This window comes from Epinephelus fuscoguttatus, linkage group LG4 (genome assembly GCF_011397635.1).
Source record: "Epinephelus fuscoguttatus linkage group LG4, E.fuscoguttatus.final_Chr_v1".
In the NCBI taxonomy this organism is placed as follows: domain Eukaryota; kingdom Metazoa; phylum Chordata; class Actinopteri; order Perciformes; family Serranidae; genus Epinephelus; species Epinephelus fuscoguttatus.
Genome location: NC_064755.1, coordinates 26519329 through 26539142, shown reverse-complemented (window position 1 = coordinate 26539142; position 19814 = coordinate 26519329). Strand labels below are relative to the sequence as shown.

Genomic DNA, 19814 nt, shown 5'->3' with positions numbered 1-19814 from the left:
ACTACGTCTACAGCCTGGCACCTTTTCCTCTACATGTTGCTGAGGTCATGTCTAAATGAACCTCAGTAGTGGCGGCTAGTCTTGAATCTCCCTTGCAAGATTCATTATTGATTTCAAATTAAAAAATGTAAGTCTTACATGAAAATAAAGACATTAATAATGGGGGCCAGATGGGGCGTCGGTGGCTTAGTGGTAGAGCAGGCGCCCCATGTACAAGGCTGTTGCCGCAGCGGCCCGGGTTCAACTCCAGCCTGTGGCCCTTTGCTGCATGTCACTCCCTATCTCTCTCCCCCCTTCACGCTTGTCTGTCCTGTCAAATAAAGGCTAAAAATGCCCAAAACATATCTTTAAAAAATAAATAAATAATGGGCGGCCAGATTAATATGCTTTCACCACCAACTCTTACCAAATATTCATAAATAGCCCACTGCAGAGTAGCCACCTTGAGCTAAAACATGTTAATGAATGCTAATTTAGACCTATTTGGCTATTTTAGACACAATAGACTGTGTTACCTCATAATTAGACTCAAATATGTTTTGCGGCTGACTCCTGTTCTAGGGTGACAAAAACATGACTATTCCTATTTTTAGTTGATTATACACTCAAGAAAATATACTTATTATCTTCCATTTTTGCCAACATATTCCCCCTAAATCATACACACTGGACCTTTAAAGGTATACTTTGCAGGACTTTCTTAAAAAACAAAGTATCATTAATGTAACCCCTCTTAAAATCATCACATATGACCCACTAGAAGTGTGTGGAGGTGTATTTTTCTGCAGGGACTCTGCCCTCTACCTGTATCTTTCTCTTGTTGTCTGTGTTTGGGACATTTATGGGTGTGTACCTCCACAGTGCTCAGGTGAGGCTGAAGCTTTACAGAAAGGAAGCAACCAGCTGCCAGATCGTTAGCAGCAGGCATCAAAGAGACACAGCACCAAAAATTATGCAAATAGAGCGAGATGAAAGGCCAAATAAGAGTGAATCTGGAGTTGGTTGGTATTTCACTATCGCTGGCGAGTGTGTCCACAAACCGTAACCAACAATCCTGCGTAGCATACCTTTAAACTATAGAAAAATCATGTAATGCTGGATTTGGTCAGGAGAATATGGGCATTGGCTTCAAAACACCGTATCAGTGGATCCCCACCATTTAAATATGGCTATTCTTAAGATGAATTTGCCTTGTCTACTTGTTTAATACAGTGAGGTGAAACACTAAACAAGAGTAAATCGGGGGTTTGCTTTTACTTTCACTTTCGCTGGAGAGCGTGCTTACAAACGATAACCAACAATCTTGTATCGTATACCTTTAAGAACTTTCTCATGCTTTTTCAGTGACAACAATAAAATCAAGACACAGAATTACATTTATTCAAAGTAAGACAAATACCTGAAGTCACATAAAATACTGTAACATGTATATCTAAAAGATGGCTGTATTTAATATCTCATGGTAATGGCTGAGGCAGAGGAAAGCTACCAACATTTGTTCAGATGACAGAGCCCTTCATGAAACTGGAGAACAGTAAGATATGATTGTCATCATCAGTGCCACAAGCAAAAAAAAAAACAAAAAAAAAACACAACCTAAAATGATTAAAAGCAATACACTGTGTGTACAAATATTGCATAGCTCATATAAAATATCTGTATGCCCTTAATGCCAGTGCTGTGCTTTCATTCACTTCAAGCTTCGTCCTTAGCTTTATAAATACTAAATATCCAGTCCGTCATTGTAGGAAGACTTGTTTGTATCTCATGTGCAATATAGGTAGATAAGCATTTTATGCATCAGTCCAAAGTCATGTTTTCCCCCAACAAGAGACCAATCCAGGTCAAGCCCTTTAAAGGTGGTGAAAGGAAAACACATTTTCATCTACAGTAAGAAATTCTGGGTCCTTGGAGAGCTCAAAGCAAGCTGTATTCAGTAGTTTGCTTCTTACTACGCAGACGTATTTATGTATGTTTCCTTTTTTTGGATGATGGGAGGCACTGTGCTGCGGCCAAGACAGGGTGCAGGTAGAGTACTGAGGTTCACCATGCTGCCGTCCGTGGAAACCCTCCATGTAGCCCTCTCAGATTCGTATATGGAAGGTACTGGAGTGACAAAAGAGGGACCAGCATTAGTCATTGTGCATGTAAACATACTGATGTACTGTGTATGTGAGAATAAACCCACTGCAATGTTGTGTTCATCATTTCAGTGGGGACAGATTATGATGAGGCCATTTGCATATAAATGAGTGCACATAGTGGTGACTCAGGATTTAACTGATGTTGTTAGGCTGACAGTTATATGATGCAAATGATTACCAGCCATCTGGGGGATGAAAACTGTAAGTAAGCAGGGACACAGCTCACAGCACTGCAGCATGAGGGCTAATGCATGGATCGGCTGATATTAAAGTGCCCCCGCTTGTCATATAGAACGAGCCGCATACAATGTATGGACAAATTCATCATATGAAAAGATTATTTGTCTTGAGCGAGGCGCATTTAATCACCTTAAAAAGTCAGGAGCCCTGGAAATCATATTTTCAAAGTCAGCAAAGGAGAGTTTGTTGTCCCCGTCTAAATCCGCCTCCTCGATGGCTTTCTCACACACCAGCTGCACCTCTTCAGGAGTCAACTCCTCCTTCGTCAGCTTATTTAGAGTCTTTTCAAGGTCCTCTTTGCACAGGTAATTATCCACATTGAAATCTGTGGGCAACAGAGATTTGTAACAAATAAAACACAAATTTCAATTGTATTGAATTCTGGGAAATTTGACAAATTATAATGTAGTGGTTTAGAAATGTGTCATTACCATATATTTTGAAGGCATATATGGCCTTGAGTTCTCTAGGAGCCATTTCACTGAGCACTGAGAACATGTCCACAAATTCATTGAAGCTGAGATTCCCCATCCCATCCTCTGAGAAAGACTCCACGATCCTGTTGCGGAATGGGTTTTCCTCCAGACAAAAGAGAAAAAAAGCCATTGATCAAATTCATCTTCAGCTTTCTTTATTGTGCATTCTGTCTCTTTTTTAGCAAATGAATCACACTCAAAATACAAGTGTAGGGAGGTGGAGAGCGTCTGTAACCATAACTGTGTAAAAGCATACAAAATTTGTGTCATACACATGTGCACTAGCCGTGTCTCCTACTCCTTTTTTCACTGACTCAAACTGCATTAGCTGACCTGAATCCCTGGTTCTCTCTTGCTTCTTTCATGCTGTCTAACTGAGAATATACTGTCAAGTCCAACACCATTATAACTTGGCTTTAACAGTACACAACTAAGACCATAATTTAGCATTTTCCATTTCAGGACTGGCAAACTAACTGCAACTTACTCTCTCTACCACAGATAAATTTCCATGGTAGCCACACACTGTGCTGGCCAGCTAGTTATTGCAATGCATCAGGTGTGCGTGTGTTTTGGAGAGGAGGCAAAGCGAGAACAGAAGAAACGAAACAGATTCCAAATTAAATGACAAAGTCAGCCTTGGGTTAAAGATCACTTCCAGCAGCTTTTGTAGCAGTGCAGAGAACAGGTCAGGAAAGCGGCAAATTCAGATCATTGTCTTTGTGACATCAAGATGCCAACATGCCAAAGAGCTGCTGGTTGACCTGCTGTACAACTGATATCCACTCATATACATCCATCCATTTTCATGCACTTATCTGGGGCTGGGTCACGAGGGCAGCAGGCCAAGCAAAGCACCCCAGACATCCCTCTCCCCAACAATGCTTTCTAGCTCCTCCTGGGGGACCCCAAGGCGTCCCCAGGCTAGACGAGATATGTAATCCCTCAAGCGTGTTCTAGGTCTACCCCGGGCCTCCTACCGGTAGGACGTGCCCGGAGCACCTCTAACGGCAAGCGTCCGGGAGGCATCCTGATCAGATGCCCAAACCACCTCAACTGACCCCTTTCAACGTGAAGGAGCAGCGGCTCCCTCCGGATGTCTGTACTCCTTATCTCTAAAGCTGAGCCCAGCCTCCCCATGGAGGAAACTCATTTTGGCTGCTTGTATCCGCGATTGCGTCACTACCCAGAGCTCATGACCATAGGTGAGGGTTGGGACGTAGAGGGACCAGTAAATCGAAAGCTTCATCCTCCGGCTCATATTCATAATTGAATCATATTTAAGTGGTATGATCAGACAAGCTAAGGCATGATTCATTCACTACATCCAGATCTTGGAAAATTTTCTCTCAAATCTTGCCTTAGGTCACCAGAAAGGACTTCAAAATAATCAAACACCGTGTTGACCTCAATACTCTTCAATCAAAATACAATTCAAGGTTGTGAAATTCACCAGAAAGGACACTGAATCAAAGCTCGCTCAAGATTTTGTAGTGTACAGTCCACAGAATACACAGCACCTTTCCCCCAAACAAAGATGGTGGCTATCTCATAATTTTTTATAGATCATGCTTATCATCAGTACCGGTATATCATGACATCCCTACTACACATTAATGTAAATGTAAGACTTAATGCAGTATACGTCTTAAATATATCCCCAAAGGAAGGTTTCACGACCATTTGTTTTCACCTGCTGTTGTCAGTTTCACATCTGGTGTTTTCTGCTGATCACAGGGTCCAGCTGAAAAAGGGCTGACAACCTCTCTTTGCTGGTACAGTGAAGCCAATATTTTATCCTCCACTGCTCAACCATGAGTTACTATGAAAGATTTTATATCCCTGGTAATTAGCTGATTTGACCCAATCTGCAATAAATTCACACTGAATCACACTAATTCTACACCTCTACGCAATATACACACAGCTATTGTTTGGAGGACAGTTAGCATGTTTGAGCTCATCAAAAGAAGCCATTTGTATAAACAGCTATCAGCCATCTAAAGCAACGCCATTTTAACTGTATACCCCAAAGCAATGTCAGTGTAGCCTGAATCAGTCCAGTCAGCTCAACACAGCTCGTCAAAACTCAGCAAGATATGAATGTATTTATGGTTATGAAGCTGAAGAGCACTCTGGGTGACCGCTGGGTCTCATCAATCCTGCCTCGAGTGGTCTCCATCTTCCTCCTCTCCGTCCTTACAGGCCCTGCAATCCTGTGACAGTTTTACAGGCAAGGGCCAATTATGCCCAGAGGAAGGACACATTACGAGTCTCTGTGCTCAGCCCTCGGTGGATAAGGACTCCATATAAAATTGTGTGGTACTTGTGTCTGCTGCGCGGGAGAAAGGTGGAAGTAAATGTGGCTGTGATGTTACGCAAAATGCCATTTCTAAAAGTCCTGGTTGTTCCTTTCAAATGGCAGGTGCTTAAAAATAGGAGGTGGATGCGTCAGTCAGGATGAGAGAGGCTTAGCGTTTCATGGCACATTAACTTTCACGAGCTCACAGAATGTGGTGTCATGCAATCAGATCAGTGATGGCGATGGTTAAAAATCAATTCTGCCCTCTGAGAAGCGAGAGTGTATTGATCAGGTGTCTGCCCATGTGAGTGGTGGGTGTGTTTTAGTGTCCTTATAGCACAATCCAAAATAAGACAACACAACACAGGATCATGCAGCTGCTTAAAAACAGAGTACAGGTAAAAAGAGGCTGAGGAGTTTTTACCTTTAACTCTGGCATGTTGACTATTAAGGCTAAAGGCAGTTTACAATCAGGATCGTTGGTGTAGTCCATTGGTACAAGATGTGGAGCCAGCTCATGATATCTGCCGTGCAACCTAGAACACAAAATAAAAACACACGTGAGCTTTGATTTTTACTCAACACAAACACCAGAAACTTAAGATAAGATAGAACTTGGAAAATTGTTATGTTAGGAGATTTTCTCATTAACAGCACTGGGATGATGTAATAGGCTTTTGATTTATGAGTACCATAGATGCAGTGCCTCTCGTTCTCCCTCCTGTCCTTCTCTCTCGCGCTGTGAAAACCTTGAATTTTATGTCATTCATTACTGAGAATAATGTCAGTGCCTGTCTGAATGATGAACACAAAAAGTCGGGAAAGTGGGTGTTTATCTACAGCCCCTTCACTCCGTCGTTTGACTAATCCTGTCATGGCGTACCTGCCTTTTCAGAGTAGAGCCATTTATCAGCAAGGGCACTGGTCTTAGAGGACAAACCCACCACAATTAAATGAGATAAATCTGTCAAAATGATGGAGTTTCATTGGTACACCGAAAGACATGAACCCTGGAAAGTGTTCCCAAAACTACAGCACATCTAAAGATACAAAAACACTGAAATGCCGTAGTGCTAGATAAGACGTAAGGCTGAAGGGTTCAGATCCTTGTGACCTCATGACCATCTGTGATAACCTGTTTCCGTGATGTTACGTAACTGTGCTGTAAGCGCTGCAGCTGGAGACAGAAACAAGGAGTGTTTTATGAGGGTCATAAAGTGTAGGACCCAATTACGCCCTGTGCTGATTGTCAATTTTGTTTCCAGTCCACTGATGGCCTTGGAATCAAAGTCAGGCCAATATCACCGAGGAGGAGCAAGTACATGCACACCATTTGTTAATAAGGGGAAAAGGATTAAAGCTACAGTTGGTAACCTTCATAAAAAATAACTTTTAGTCAGAGCTGCTGAAACTGTCACTACATCCATACAGAAGTGTACCAGATTGAAAATCAGGCTCCTCCTCCTTGTAGTGCTTTTAATGGCATTTGCTAGAATCCACCACGGCTGAATGATAACAACCAATCAGAGCCGAGGAGTCTCTATGCAGCGCTTAATGATTTCAATAATGCTCGTGACCAGCGGTTAAACTGTCAAACTAGGCAGCGCTGATCAAATATGAATCAAGATTCTGTTACTGCATTGCCTATTTCTTTTTCTAAAATGTTTTCATAAACATATTTTAGTGTACTGTTTAGCTGTTAAATGAGAACGTTTGCTCTGTCTGGTGGGCAGTGCTTTTCCAGGTCAAACATGGAGGCCAGGTTACAAACTTTCTCATTTTACAGCCAAACAGTGCACTAAAATATGCTTATCGAAACATTTGAGGTAAGAAATAGGCAATGCAGATTGATTCATATTTGATCAGCGCTGCCTAGTTTCACAGTCTGATCGCAGTACACGTTCTCATCCCAAGTCGTCACATATTGCTGCTTTGTCAGAGGCCTTTCATGTCTACATATTATGCGCTAGGTATCCTTCTGTGTTTGCTGTTGATGTTCCAGGATGCACTACCAACACCAGGACGTCAACAAAAGCACATGGTTAGGTTGGGAAAAAAACACCTTGGTTTGGCATCGAGGAAGCGAACAACAGACTCCTGGGTGAAAGTCCTGTGTTTGTTGGACACATCCACCACTATATAGGGACTTTCCAGCTCCTTATATTATGTCGTTACTGGCAGCGTTTCAATCTGACGCTGTCCAGTGGCATATCATACCACCACGACAGGTGCCGACCAGCGGCATATCATAACAATGCAAAAAAGGGAAGTCTGGCCACGTTATATACTGACACCGCCCAGCTTTGCATCACACAGTCGCGAAGGGTGGCTAATTTAAATCACTGACAAGGTGGCAGTATTGGACAACTTCAGAATGAGAACAGGCTTGTAGTTCATGAGCAGGGACTGGCATGATTGGTAGCTGTGTTAGAGACACCTCAGCTATGATTGGTTGTTTTCATTCATGTGCAGTAATGCCATTAGAAGTGTACAAAGAGGCAGAGGAACATGACTTTTTCTTGATAGTTTGCGTACCTTTAAAGGACAGTAACAGGAGCACCACAGGACCCAAATGCCTGCAGTCTTATTGTTAGAAATAACATTTAAAAAACGCACATATATGAGCAGATCAGATCCCAAATCCCTGCAGACCCCAAATCCCTGCAGACTACATTCATCCTTTTCTAATGTTACACTGCAACACTCCTGGATATAAGCATTTAATTTCTTTAAGTAGCTATCTATCTTCCAGGATCTAGAACCACTGATAAAAGATACTGAAATGCGAGCATCACTGGTCGATTCCATTAACAAGAAATGCATCCTATTTGTTTAATTTATGCCCGTCATCGAGGGGGTGAGTGACAGGACGAGAGAAGTGATGCTACCTGATGAGTCATGATACCTCCAGCAATCAGTAAGATTAGATTGATATTTATTTCATCTTTATAAGTGTTGAGGCTGCACATGTCGAAAGAGGTAGAAATGTGACACTGAAAACAACACCACAGTCAAAAGGTCAACATGATTTTCAGAGGTTTAGGTAACATGCCGATGCTGCTACTGGAGAGAGCCTTCTAGATCTTCACTGACAAGCACCAGATTATCTCACATAGCAGCAATCTCCATGAACAATAAGTGCACATTCTGAGCCATTCATAGATGTAATTACATGTGTCTGAAATGGCTGTTTGTATATGCTGGGGTGTTAAACTGATGGGGAGATATAAGAAGATAATTTATGGGTTTGATAAGGAGGTCATTTAGGACGTCAGACTGTACTAGGAAATTTAGTCACCATTAATTTGCTGTTGTATTTATTTATGTGGGGATTTTTTTCTGACTGATTTTTTGATGATATTGGCACATTTACAAGTTACAGTTATAAACTATAGCTTTATTACCAAAAATTGCATTTGCATGGATTAAAATAAAAATAATCCTATATCAATTATCTCTCCTGAAAGGTAAGATGTATTCATAAACTGATTTAATTGTGTACTGTTGCCTTTTCTTTGATTCATTATTGCAATAAATTGTAATAAAACATATTTTTCACTTTCACTTGTCTGTTAATTATGTCTGTGGTGTTGCAAACATGGAAACAGAATGGAAAAAGCTCATCCCTACAACTCAATCGGGGTGAATATATGTGTGCAAATTAATTTTTTTGGGATAGCGGACATATTGGAAATATGTAAATTAGAGAGTATAATAAAATTATAACATGATTTTAAAAGAAATCATAAATCTGAGTATTCCAATGTGTATCGAATGCTTAAAAATAAGGAACAGACACCAAGTTTGCCAAAAGAGTTTAAAAAAAAAATATATTTTAGGTAGCTGCCATCTTGGAAATATGCAAATTAAAGGTCCTGATGCATCAAATGTTTCTCATGGCCAGAAACCATAAAATAGACACCAGGCTTATCCAGTTCAAAAGTTATGGCTGAAATGGTTTTCGGGTGGCAGCCATATTGGTTTTTGCCGCCATGGTCATCAGAGATACATATCAAATTTGGTGCTTTCGTCAGAAAATGAATGATTTTTCAGTTATGCCGCCCCACTATTACACAATTATATCATGCCCATGTGCCAAAATGCATGATTTCCTCTTTAGAGTAGCAACAGTACATATACAACCTAAAATTACAAGTTAGTGTTCAATACTGAATTGTTTTATCACCACATTTGATTGGGTTCAATTTCAAATTCACTGTTTAAATCATCCTAATCAGTGGCAAACAACTGCGCCCCTAGTCATACAACACATATGTAATTGTGTTATACTCCAAATATCCACATTCAGATATTAACATAACACAGTTATTAGAGTTTATAACTGTAACACATTATCTACAGTTACTCTGAGGTAACTGTAAGTTATGTGCTGTATATTAAATGAAAAATCATTCATTGCTTTTACAGTTCTGAAGTTATCCTAAGGCTGTAAGTCGGCTGCTATTATCAGAATGTTTTCTATCTTCCCCTTGTTGAACAGTGTCCAAATACTACACATCACAGCTGCCAATGAAATCAACTTCAGCATTAAGTTTCCCCAAGAGGGAAGCCGTCTGCTCTGAGGACTTGGCATGGCTCAGCGTGTGAGACACTTTGGATTCCTCCAGCAGGAGCCAAATGCAGTCTCAAGTGGTAATCGTTTTTATACAGCCACTTGCAAACAAGGCATGGTTTGTGATTTCACAGTCAGTTTTATATGCCATGCCCAGTGTCCACTGAAAGTGCATCTTAACAACAGTGCAGGGAAAACACATTTGGTTACATTATTGTGTGTATAATCATATGGTAAGAGCAGGTTGTTTACAAATGACTGACAGTGCATCTGAGTAATGCACCAGAATTAGGAGGTTTATAAAAGTCTTACCGCAGAATTTCTTTGCGTGTGAAAAACGTACAGTCCTGCAATGAGAGAAAAACAGCATGTCAAAACTGCTTTAGTCTGATAAAAGACTGTAGTGTTTATGGTACCAAAAAATATTTACATCCTCTCTAAAACACTCTGACTCATCTGTGAGTCACACTCATGACATTTCCTCTGAGGTCCCACAAACGCTAGTCGAGGTGTCTGGTAAAATGATGACGCGTGTGAGTGTTGTCACCTGCCACTTTGCAATAGGGACAATGTGGCAAAGGGGAACACAATCTGCTGTTGTCTGACATGCACATGTTGGCACGCACATTATCTAACAGCCCTACAGGAGGCACCTCAGTTTACAGTTTCTCTTGTATCCACTGTGTCTGAGTGTGAGAAGTAGAGTGCAGCCAGCTGAGCTCCAGAGACAGATATATCCACTTAAGTCAATGCAGTCCTACTGATGAAGATATTTGGGTAGATAAGAAGTGTTGGGTGCTACATCTTAAACATTAAATCCTAGAAAAATAAGATAAAAAACAAGTGTATCTGTGAGGCTAAAAACAACAGATAACAGCCATTTAATGGGCTGACAACATCTAAATCGGATGACAGAAACTACAGCAACCAGAAAGCAACAGCGTAAGGGTTTCCAAAGAGCAGCAGGAGTAACCAGAGAGGCTCTTGAGAACCAAACTGTCTCCTAAGAGTAGAGTTTCACAGCATGTCACGTCGGCTTGGCATCAATTATTAAGTCCACACCTTATCACATGATAAACCTGTGCACATGAAGATGTCTTTCTTCCCAGGAAAACCTGGATTATTGTTACAGGGGACAAAGGCCAGATCTTCTCAGTTGGTGACACAACAAACACAAGATGCTCCAGTTTGCGATGAAATCAAAACCTCCTGATAGGCTATTCTCACCTAACACGGATCAAGACTGTGTAAATATTTAAACAGAAGGGTCATAACTGGCCACGCTTAGATGGAAATTCATTATTAGGCCTACCTATTATGAACTGATAGGGATCAGAGCCACCTAATATTACTGATCAATACTGAACATCCATTTGCTTTTATCTCAGTTTCACATGTTGCTTTTTCCATTAAATCCAGGACTCATGTGGATCCACTGTCAGGAGTGAGATGGCCATTATCAGGAACAAAAAGGAATAGCGACACACTGCATGCACTTAAGCCTGTAAACCAATGCTGTATATGCACAGTTCTCTACTTATATTCCTATTTATTTTATAATTAAAGATGATTTTCCTGCACCTGGGGTTGTATCTCCTCCACCATGCTGCACGCAAGCTCACCTGGTAGGCATCAAGTTGCTCGTCGGTAAATATAGTTTGCTTGTTACCCATCTTAATCAAGTCATTTGTTGCTTGTCCACATTCACAACACTGAACGTCCGAAGCCTTTTCTCAGTGAGAGGCATTTATAAAGGTCCGCGGCAAAGACAAAGTCTCCGCACAGGATGGATCAGCGACATTGCAAACTCTTAATAAAACAGGTTGCTGCTGTTGTTGTTGTTGTTGTTGTTGTCCTCACAGGAGATGTCCGCCATGGCCGTAAAACGCAGATGCTGCATTCAAAAAACATGTGTAAAAATGAAAAGTGGTAGCGCAGTGTCCAGTTATTGTGTCGGAGCCGGTGGAGGTTGAGCTGCAAACTGATCTGCTGCTCTTTAAGCACCCAGCTGCTGTCCAACCGGAGTCAGGGCAGACCAATAGGACCTCAGGTAAATAAATAAATAAATAAATAAATAAATAAATAAATAAATGCCTGCATAAATAACTGTGGAGCTGATAATGAAGGTGCTGCTTAATGTTCACCAAACGGATATATATACCATGATATCAGCTAATTTAATGCTATAGCTTTTTACATGTCAATAACTTCCTCATTTTAATCAGCAGGCTATTAAAATGCTTATGGTGAGGCTAAGATTATAATCTTATGTATGTTTGGGTCATTTAATCTATAAAGCTTTATATTTAATAAACGGATCATATGTCTGTGGAGAGGATATGTATGTAATATATGCATATTATATGGTATGTTTGGCTTTATAAAAAATACACACATGCATACTTCTACTGTGTAAATACTCTTTCATGTGTCATTATATATTACACAACGTTATTATACTACGTTTATTAGCCTGCCTATATACATATTCTTATTAATATCCTTTATGTTTATACTGTGCAACATCCCTGTGCAATATTTTACCACTTACTGTCCAATAATGTTTATAACACTCATCAGTGTATAAAAAATGCTTGTTAACGCAAATAACTAATCACCTAATCACGTGGCAGCAAATCAATGCATTCAGACATGTAGACATGGTCAAGACGACCTGCTGAAGTTCAAACCGAGCATCATAGTGGAGAAGAAAGGTGATTTAAGTGACTTTGAACATGGCATGGTTGTTGGTGCCAGACGGGTTGGTCTGTCAGAAACTGCTGATCTACTGGGATTTTCACACACAACCATCTCTAGGGTTTACAGAGGATGGTCTGAAAAAGAGAAATTATCCAGTGAGCAGCAGTTCTCTGGGTGAAAATGCCTTATGATGCCAGAGGTCAGAGGAGAATGGCCAGACTGGTTCAAGATGATAGAAAGGCAATAGCAACTCAAATAACCACTCGTTACAACCAAGGTCTGCAGAAGACCATCTCTGAACTAACAACATGTCCAACCTTGAAGCAGATGGGCTACAGCAGCAGAAGACCACACCAGGTGCCACTCCTGTCAGCTAACAACAGCAAACTGAGGCTACAGTTCACACAAGCTCACCAAAACTGGACAATAGAAGATTGGAAAAATGTTGTCTGGTCTGATGAGTCTTGATTCCTGCTGCGACATTCAGATGGTAGGGTCAGAATTTGGTGTCAACAACATAAAGCATGGATCCATCCTGCCTTGTATCAATGATTCAGGCTGCTGCTGGTGGTGTAATGGTGTGGGGATATTTTCTTGGCACACTTTGGGCCCCTTAGTACCAACTGAGCATGGTTTAAACACCACAGCCTACCTGAGTATTGTTGCTGACTGTGTCCATCCCTTTATGACCACGGTGTACCATCTTCTGATGGCTACTTCCAGCAGGATAACGCACCATGTCACAAAACTCAGATCATCTCAAATATGCAGCACACAAATCTGCAGCAACTGTGTGATGCTATCATGTCTATATGGACCAAAATCTTGAGGAATGTTTCCAGCACCTTGTTGAATGGATGGCTGAGTTCCATTCAGTGTCCCAGTAAGCTAATAACATTTAGCCAACATGGACAATACCAGGGTCTCCCCTAAGTGGAACACAGCTGTCATTAGTGTCATTGAACACACCTGTGTTGCTCCTACTCTGACATGTCAAAATGTCTGCCGTGAAAAAGGTCTATTAAGGCAGCTCTGAAGGCAAAAGGGGTCCAACCTGCTACTAGCAAGGTGTACCTAATATGGCTTTTGAGTGTATATTTTATATTTTACAGTTAAAATCCTACACACCACGTGTGTTTTACAACTATCCTGAGCAACTATCAATCATGGACATATAGTATTTATAGGTCTATAGGTGAAAGGTGTAAATAGTGTATATAGATTTTATATTACTTTATTTTATTTGTATTTTTGTCACATTTTTATTCTTATTTTGCAGTCAGTCCCTTTTCTCTCTTGCTTCTGACTCCTGAGCTGCCATAACATGAATGTCTACACCTGAGCTAGAGATGTTTATCCATGCTTTTGTGTCATCGAGACTGGACTACTGTAATTCTCTTTTTACTTGTCTAAACAAATCTTCTCTGAATCGTCTTCAGATATTCCAGAGCGCTGCTGCTAGGCTGTTAACCAGGTCCAGCTGGTCAACCCACACTACTCCCATTTTAGTTCTTTACACTGGGCTCCCATCAGGTTCAGATTTCACTTTAAGATACTTGTTCTTACGTATAAAGTCCAACACGGTCAGGCACCTGTATACATCAGTGAATCAGTGAACCTGAATACAATGGTCTTGTGCTTGTCCCTGGTATGTCAGTTTGGGGCCTCAGCAGCCTGTATTTGCTCTAGGTTCTACTTTCTTTTTGTTGCCTTCTTTTATTTGTTATATTGCCTTTGCTTTTATTGATTGGATGTTTCATTGTTTGATTGCTTGATTGTATTTAGTGAAGCACTTTGTGAACTTCATTTCTGTGAAAGGTGCTACTTCAAATACATTTTATTATCATTTTATTATTATAATTTTCCCGGTGTGGGATTAATAAAGTTGTGTCTTATCTTATCTCATTTAGTAAAGTAGCATCAGATGACAATATCTACTTAAAGTGTCTGTTATAATATGCTGTTGTAGGCCTATAGTACTTGAGAAGCCTGAATAAACTTCACTGGTGATGTATATAGGTACTAACACAACCCCCCCAAAAAAATAAAAATAAAAATAAATGTGATTCTGGCACCCTGACACTTTATATTAATCCATTTCCATATTTGTCTCCTTGCTTTTTTTCCCTACAAACAAATTAGCATTCATTAGAATTGCATATTATAATGGGTTATTTCAAGGCTGATTGGATTAGACTTTGCATACTCATTTATTTATCCTTTTGAATTACTACTAAATTATACTTTAATGCAGATTTACCTCATGCTACCACAGACCCACTGCTAAAACCCCACTGGGGACTATTTTTTTTTCAGTGCTGTAACAAGAACAAAACTTTTAATTGAGCTAGAACCTGTTGCACGGGAACATCTAACAAATACTGCAGCAATATTTCCAGCCACGTCCCCATCTTCCCTCCAACACGGCGCATCGTCTCCGCCTTCGCTTTTGCCGTGCTGGACTGCAGAGACTGAGGTCCGTCTCATCCACCTGCCTGCTATTGCAGCACAGCAGTACAGTGAGCGTGTCCTGACTGCACCCCAGGACAGATGCCAATTTCACATTTCCCCAAAACAACCACTGCCTTGTCTTTCCGCTGCTTTGCTTAAAACCACCCTGCGCCTTTTGTTGCGATAGGTAGCTTTAGAGGTAGCAAAGTTTCCCCGCGATGGACTCAAAGCGAGATAAAGACCAAGGTAAGTTGTGATGGATAGCTTGTTGCTACGTCGCTATGTTAGCCGCTAGCTGCTGCTCGTGCTAGCTAGCTGCGGCTAAGATGTAGCTAACAACGTATCGTCCGTTACACAACATTTTACGTGTGTCATCATCAGAGGGAGAAAAAATTAAAAAAAATTACCATTTCATTAAATAAACCACCCACTTTTATCCGGCTGAATCATCCTCATGAAATCACACAGCCGCTGAATCACTGCTACGAAACAGGTAGCAACTAACATTAGCTAACATTTATGTGTCAAGCTAAGCTAAACAGCATCACTTTTTAATCCTGCGAGTGTCTTCATGTGTGTTAGATGTGTTTGGTGGCCCTGCTTATCCCACCCACGACTGTCTGACCCATTTTGTAGTGGTGTTGTAGTAGCCTGTCTGCCAGTCCTTACATAATTTACATATAAAGTACATAAATAAAAATATAACATGATAAAATGGAAAAAGTAGACTGCATCATCCTTGTTTCTGGTTAACCTGATGAGTCCTTTTCTTGTCAGGGAATCAGTGTTTCATTTATGCAGGCTCATGACAGAGTATTCATGTGTAGTTGGAGTTGAGGACTGATTCTGCCTGAGGAAATTACACACAAATATAACTTCCTCAGTTGTTATTCATGCATGCAACTGGCAAGCGAATACCATCACAGACAAACAGCCCATCTGCCTGTTTGTGAGCCTTTTCCTCTGGAGCTGGCAGAGGGAGAAACTCGATGTGCTGCCAGATATGAAATTCATGCCTTGCATGAATTGGTATTTACTATTTCGAGAATGATTGCATGGGTTGTCTGATTGTTACATCGTAAACAGAGCAGACACAATGCTCCCAGCGTTGTACTTTTGCAGCGCTGACTCACAAATAAGGACACAGTGATTGTGTTGCATATATAAGGATAGAAATGTGAATGTGATTTGTTATGCCGCAGTCTTATTATCGCTCTTGATTCTTTCAGATGCAGACTGTGAGAAGATAACTGCTGTGCTGCTCAAGTCGCGTACAGGGGAGTTTGATTTGGAGTCAATACTGTTTCTCAAATTAAGAGGACTTGGTAAGATTTAATTATTACATCATATTTACTATTTACGCCTTCAAAAATGCGTTATTGTTCATAATGGTTTGTCTTGCAGGAATACATGATCTCGGCTGCATCGGGGAGTGTATGAATTTAGAGAAACTGGACCTGTCTGGAAATAACATCTCAAATTTAGCTCCTCTAGCATCTCTTCGGCTCCTCTCCGTACTCTGTTTGTCATCCAACAGGATTTCCAATTTAGGTAAGATTTCATTACTAACATTGTATTTATTTCCATGCTATATATTCACGGGTCAAGGACATCTCTGTCATGAATAGAACCAGATTGTTTACTTGAATGTTATTGCTTTTGTACTTTCAGATCCTCTGCGCAGTTGTGAAAGTTTACAGCACTTAAACCTGGCTGGTAATAACATATCCAGGTATTGCTATACGACCATGGACCAAATGCTTACCCTAGATGTATAAGAATGTATATAAGAATTTATGTAAGACATAAAAATAATTTGAATTGGTCGTCTAAACATCATCTCTCATCGGTTTTGTTTTCTAACAGCACTGAGAACCTACACAGCCTTCAGTCTTTGAGAAAGCTAGAAAATATACGTCTTAAAGACAACACCTACAATTACACTAACCCAGGTAATTCATAAAGACTTTATCTGAAAACAATCTAGTGGATGGAAAATCTTGATACATGAACTCACAGTTACTTTCTCCTCATCAGTGTGCAGGAACCCAGCGTATAGAAACATAGTTCTTGAGATGTTTCCTAACATCAAGGTGCTGGATGGTAAGAATTGTTCTTCATTTATTCTTTTGCACAACATAAACTCTTAGACTTTGTGACATGTTTCATTCTGTTTTTAAATTGTAGGAGAAAGAGTGGTTGGACGTGGGAGTGAGTTGTACCAGTTATGCAAAGACATTGATGAAACCATCAAAGGTACATTTGTTAATTAGTGTGTTGCTGTATTCTAGCTGGAAACTTGTTATCACACTCCATTCATCATGTTAAGTTCAATCGTTGAACAGTATTTAAGTATTTATCCTACATACAAACTGTTCCTAGGGATGACAGACATACCTTTGCCCTTGCTTGACTAAAAGTTCTCTTGCTCAAGTAAAATATAACTGAACTGTTTTTCTTTCTGTAAATGTCCAGCTGGTTTATACAAAAATGGACAGCTTGTTGAACATCCTGATTGCAAACCGTGGGTGGAGGATAATTACTGGGAGATAAAGAGATCAAACAACGCCATTATTGAAGAAGCCTACAAACAGTTTAACGGTAGGAAGTCTTCTTCAAAAAGGAAAGTGTTGCCTTTGATTAGCGTTTTATCTAACTCTGAATTATGTCATTGAAATCGGATTAGGTTGTTCAATACAATTTTTGACTATTTGTTCCTTTTTTTTCTCCATATAAAGTTTGATAGTGTGAATTCAGTGGGATGTTTAGGTGACAGTGACATTCACATTATATAGTTAATAAGCCAAGTTAGCCCTCCAAGCTAATGGGTGCTAACAGCAGTAATGATGGATGGGAAATGTGCAACATTTTTTGCTGTTACTAAATATCAAATAAAAGTCAGATACTGTTTTATATGAAGTTGCTGTGAGCTGTAAATTCACCACTTCTAAGCAGAAGGCAGAAGATGACGTATCTCAGAGGCTGAGCACACAGGCGGCTACCTCTATCTCACTCAGACTAACCCTGGGTCAGGGTTCCCAGCTGCCTGTACTGTGAAAATGAGGTGTGCTTACTCTGCAGCTACATCTGGGGACTGAAACATCCCCAGAATACACTGGCGAAATAAAAAAGACTGCTTGACTTGAAGAATCTTGGTTGACAGAGGGCTCTAATAATTTTTCTTTCTGCCCCCTGAAAGTCGAAGAAGCCCTACATTTGATCCACAGCAACCAGTTTTCAACTCAACTATACTGTGTAATAATTACCCTTTCTGTTTTTCCACAGACGTTCTTCATGAATGCAGACTCCTCAACAACAGAGCCACTCACATAATTTCACAAACTGAAAGATCTATGAGCCTGAAGAAGCAGCCAAAGCAGTATGCTATCTAAGTTGGGCTGTTGTGAACTCATTTGTTTTTGTTGTATGACATACCGTGGCTAATGTACTGTAGGTTTCTCGAATTACTAAGCTGCATCCAAATGCTTGTATCATTGCCAGACACACGTGCTTTGTGTTGCAGTGTGAGGCATTTGTTGGAATTCTATTTCATCCTATGCATTGAGTATCAGATGATACATGTAAGTGGTTTGAAAACCTTTATCCATACTGACACCCCTCAGTTTGGCTCAAAGATGTCTTTACTTGCACAGTGTGCATTTTGTACCATGTAGCCTGCATTTAAGCCGAGAGCTATGCTGCTTAAAGATTTCTATAGGTTTTAATCAAGAGCTTTTTTTCCATTTTGCATTGCTGGATAATTGTGGGAGTTAATGTGTCCCATGCTGTGTGCTTTCTTTGTAAGTCGAACTTTTGCAACAAGTGATTGAATGATTGTTTCAGCTGTTTCTAATTGTTTTATACCATAAAGTTTAAAGTGTACAACCAACTTGTGTAAAATACAATACTTGTAAAGGTGTGCTTCACATCCTTGATTTTTACTTACATCCATAAAGTCTACTTTGAGACAACTGATGAGTCTATGTGACACACTGCCTGCACATCCAATGAAGCTACCTAATGATGTGTGGTGAACTTTAGAAGCGGTCCTCTGGCGCCACTTGCTGGTGGTCCTGCAAAACTGTCTGTGGCACAAGGTTAACTACGCCCATTTTCAAAATCCATACATGTTATTCTTGTGGTCCACGACAGTCCAAGATTATTAGCAAACATGAACAACTCTCTTTCAAATCCAAAACTGGTTTTGGTTTTACTGGTCTGGCCACCTGTAATCTAATCTGACAGTAAGTGGCCCATGAACTAAAATGAGTTTGACACCCCTGATCTAGATGACACTGAGAGGACCCAGGGAAATGTTCTGAGTATATTGAGACATTTTCTGTTTCAAGACTGAGAATACTACAATAGATAAAATCCATTTGGGTATAAAAAAGAAAGAAAAAGAAAAATGGGTTGACAAAATAAGGCGCCCATTCATTGTCTACGGAGCAGCTCCAGACTTTATCTCCTATGGCATCACAAGTTTGAGACTTATTTTTCTGGTTTCTGGCTTTGAGAGAGTAGTTCATGTTCAGAAATACTAATTGAACTTTCCTAATCCAGGGAAATAAGATTTTGGAATCATAATTTACTCTTTAAGTCAAAGTCCATTTGGAATAACAATATATGGTTAGTCCGTTTATGATCACAGATATCCTTAATTTTCATTTGAGAGGCTTGCATTTAGTTTAGTTTTTATAGTGAGCTATTGCTCTAGGCTACACATAAAAGTGCTTCCCTAAATCTCAGTGCTAATCCCGGAAGATGCCAGAGTAAAAGCATGGATGTGTAATCGAGAGCAGTGGGAATGCTGTCTTTAACGTTGCAACAGGGGTGAAATTAGTCAGCATTATAGAATGAATTAAAATACTGTACAACTTAATGTTGCTACTACAAAACAATTGAAGTTCTTATTAATCGTGACGATA

At 40.2% G+C, this 19814-nt stretch overlaps 2 protein-coding genes across 2 annotated transcripts; one reads left to right on the top strand and one right to left on the bottom strand.

Moving 5' to 3' along the window:
* Positions 1-1447: 1447 nt before the first annotated feature.
* Positions 1448-11692, bottom strand: cib2 (calcium and integrin binding family member 2). Its single transcript, XM_049575225.1, has 6 exons — positions 11358-11692; positions 10048-10082; positions 5587-5698; positions 2816-2963; positions 2514-2709; positions 1448-2106 (listed from the first exon to the last, which is right to left on the bottom strand). The coding sequence occupies exons 1-6, from the start codon at positions 11406-11408 to the stop codon at positions 2085-2087; spliced, it is 564 nt and encodes a 187-aa protein (XP_049431182.1). The 5' UTR covers positions 11409-11692; the 3' UTR covers positions 1448-2084.
* A 3116-nt stretch (positions 11693-14808) lies between these two features.
* On the top strand, positions 14809-18784 carry lrrc61 (leucine rich repeat containing 61). Its single transcript, XM_049575224.1, has 9 exons — positions 14809-15132; positions 16116-16211; positions 16291-16437; positions 16558-16618; positions 16753-16838; positions 16924-16989; positions 17074-17142; positions 17362-17487; positions 18172-18784. The coding sequence occupies exons 1-9, from the start codon at positions 15105-15107 to the stop codon at positions 18276-18278; spliced, it is 786 nt and encodes a 261-aa protein (XP_049431181.1). The 5' UTR covers positions 14809-15104; the 3' UTR covers positions 18279-18784.
* The last annotated feature ends 1030 nt before the right edge of the window (positions 18785-19814 follow it).

Excerpts from the sequence above, each read along its gene's own strand:
- cib2 (XM_049575225.1), bottom strand. The coding sequence starts at position 11,408 with ATGGGTAACAAGCAAACTATATTTACCGACGAGCAACTTGATGCCTAC. Across the intron at positions 10,083-11,357 it reads AGCAACTTGATGCCTACCAG|GACTGTACGTTTTTCACACG; the intron begins GTGAGCTTGCGT and ends CTCTCATTGCAG. Across the intron at positions 2,107-2,513 it reads AGGGCTCCTGACTTTTTAAG|TACCTTCCATATACGAATCT; the intron begins GTGATTAAATGC and ends TTGTCACTCCAG.
- lrrc61 (XM_049575224.1), top strand. The coding sequence starts at position 15,105 with ATGGACTCAAAGCGAGATAAAGACCAAG. Across the intron at positions 16,619-16,752 it reads GCTGGTAATAACATATCCAG|CACTGAGAACCTACACAGCC; the intron begins GTATTGCTATAC and ends GTTTTCTAACAG. Across the intron at positions 17,488-18,171 it reads AGCCTACAAACAGTTTAACG|ACGTTCTTCATGAATGCAGA; the intron begins GTAGGAAGTCTT and ends GTTTTTCCACAG.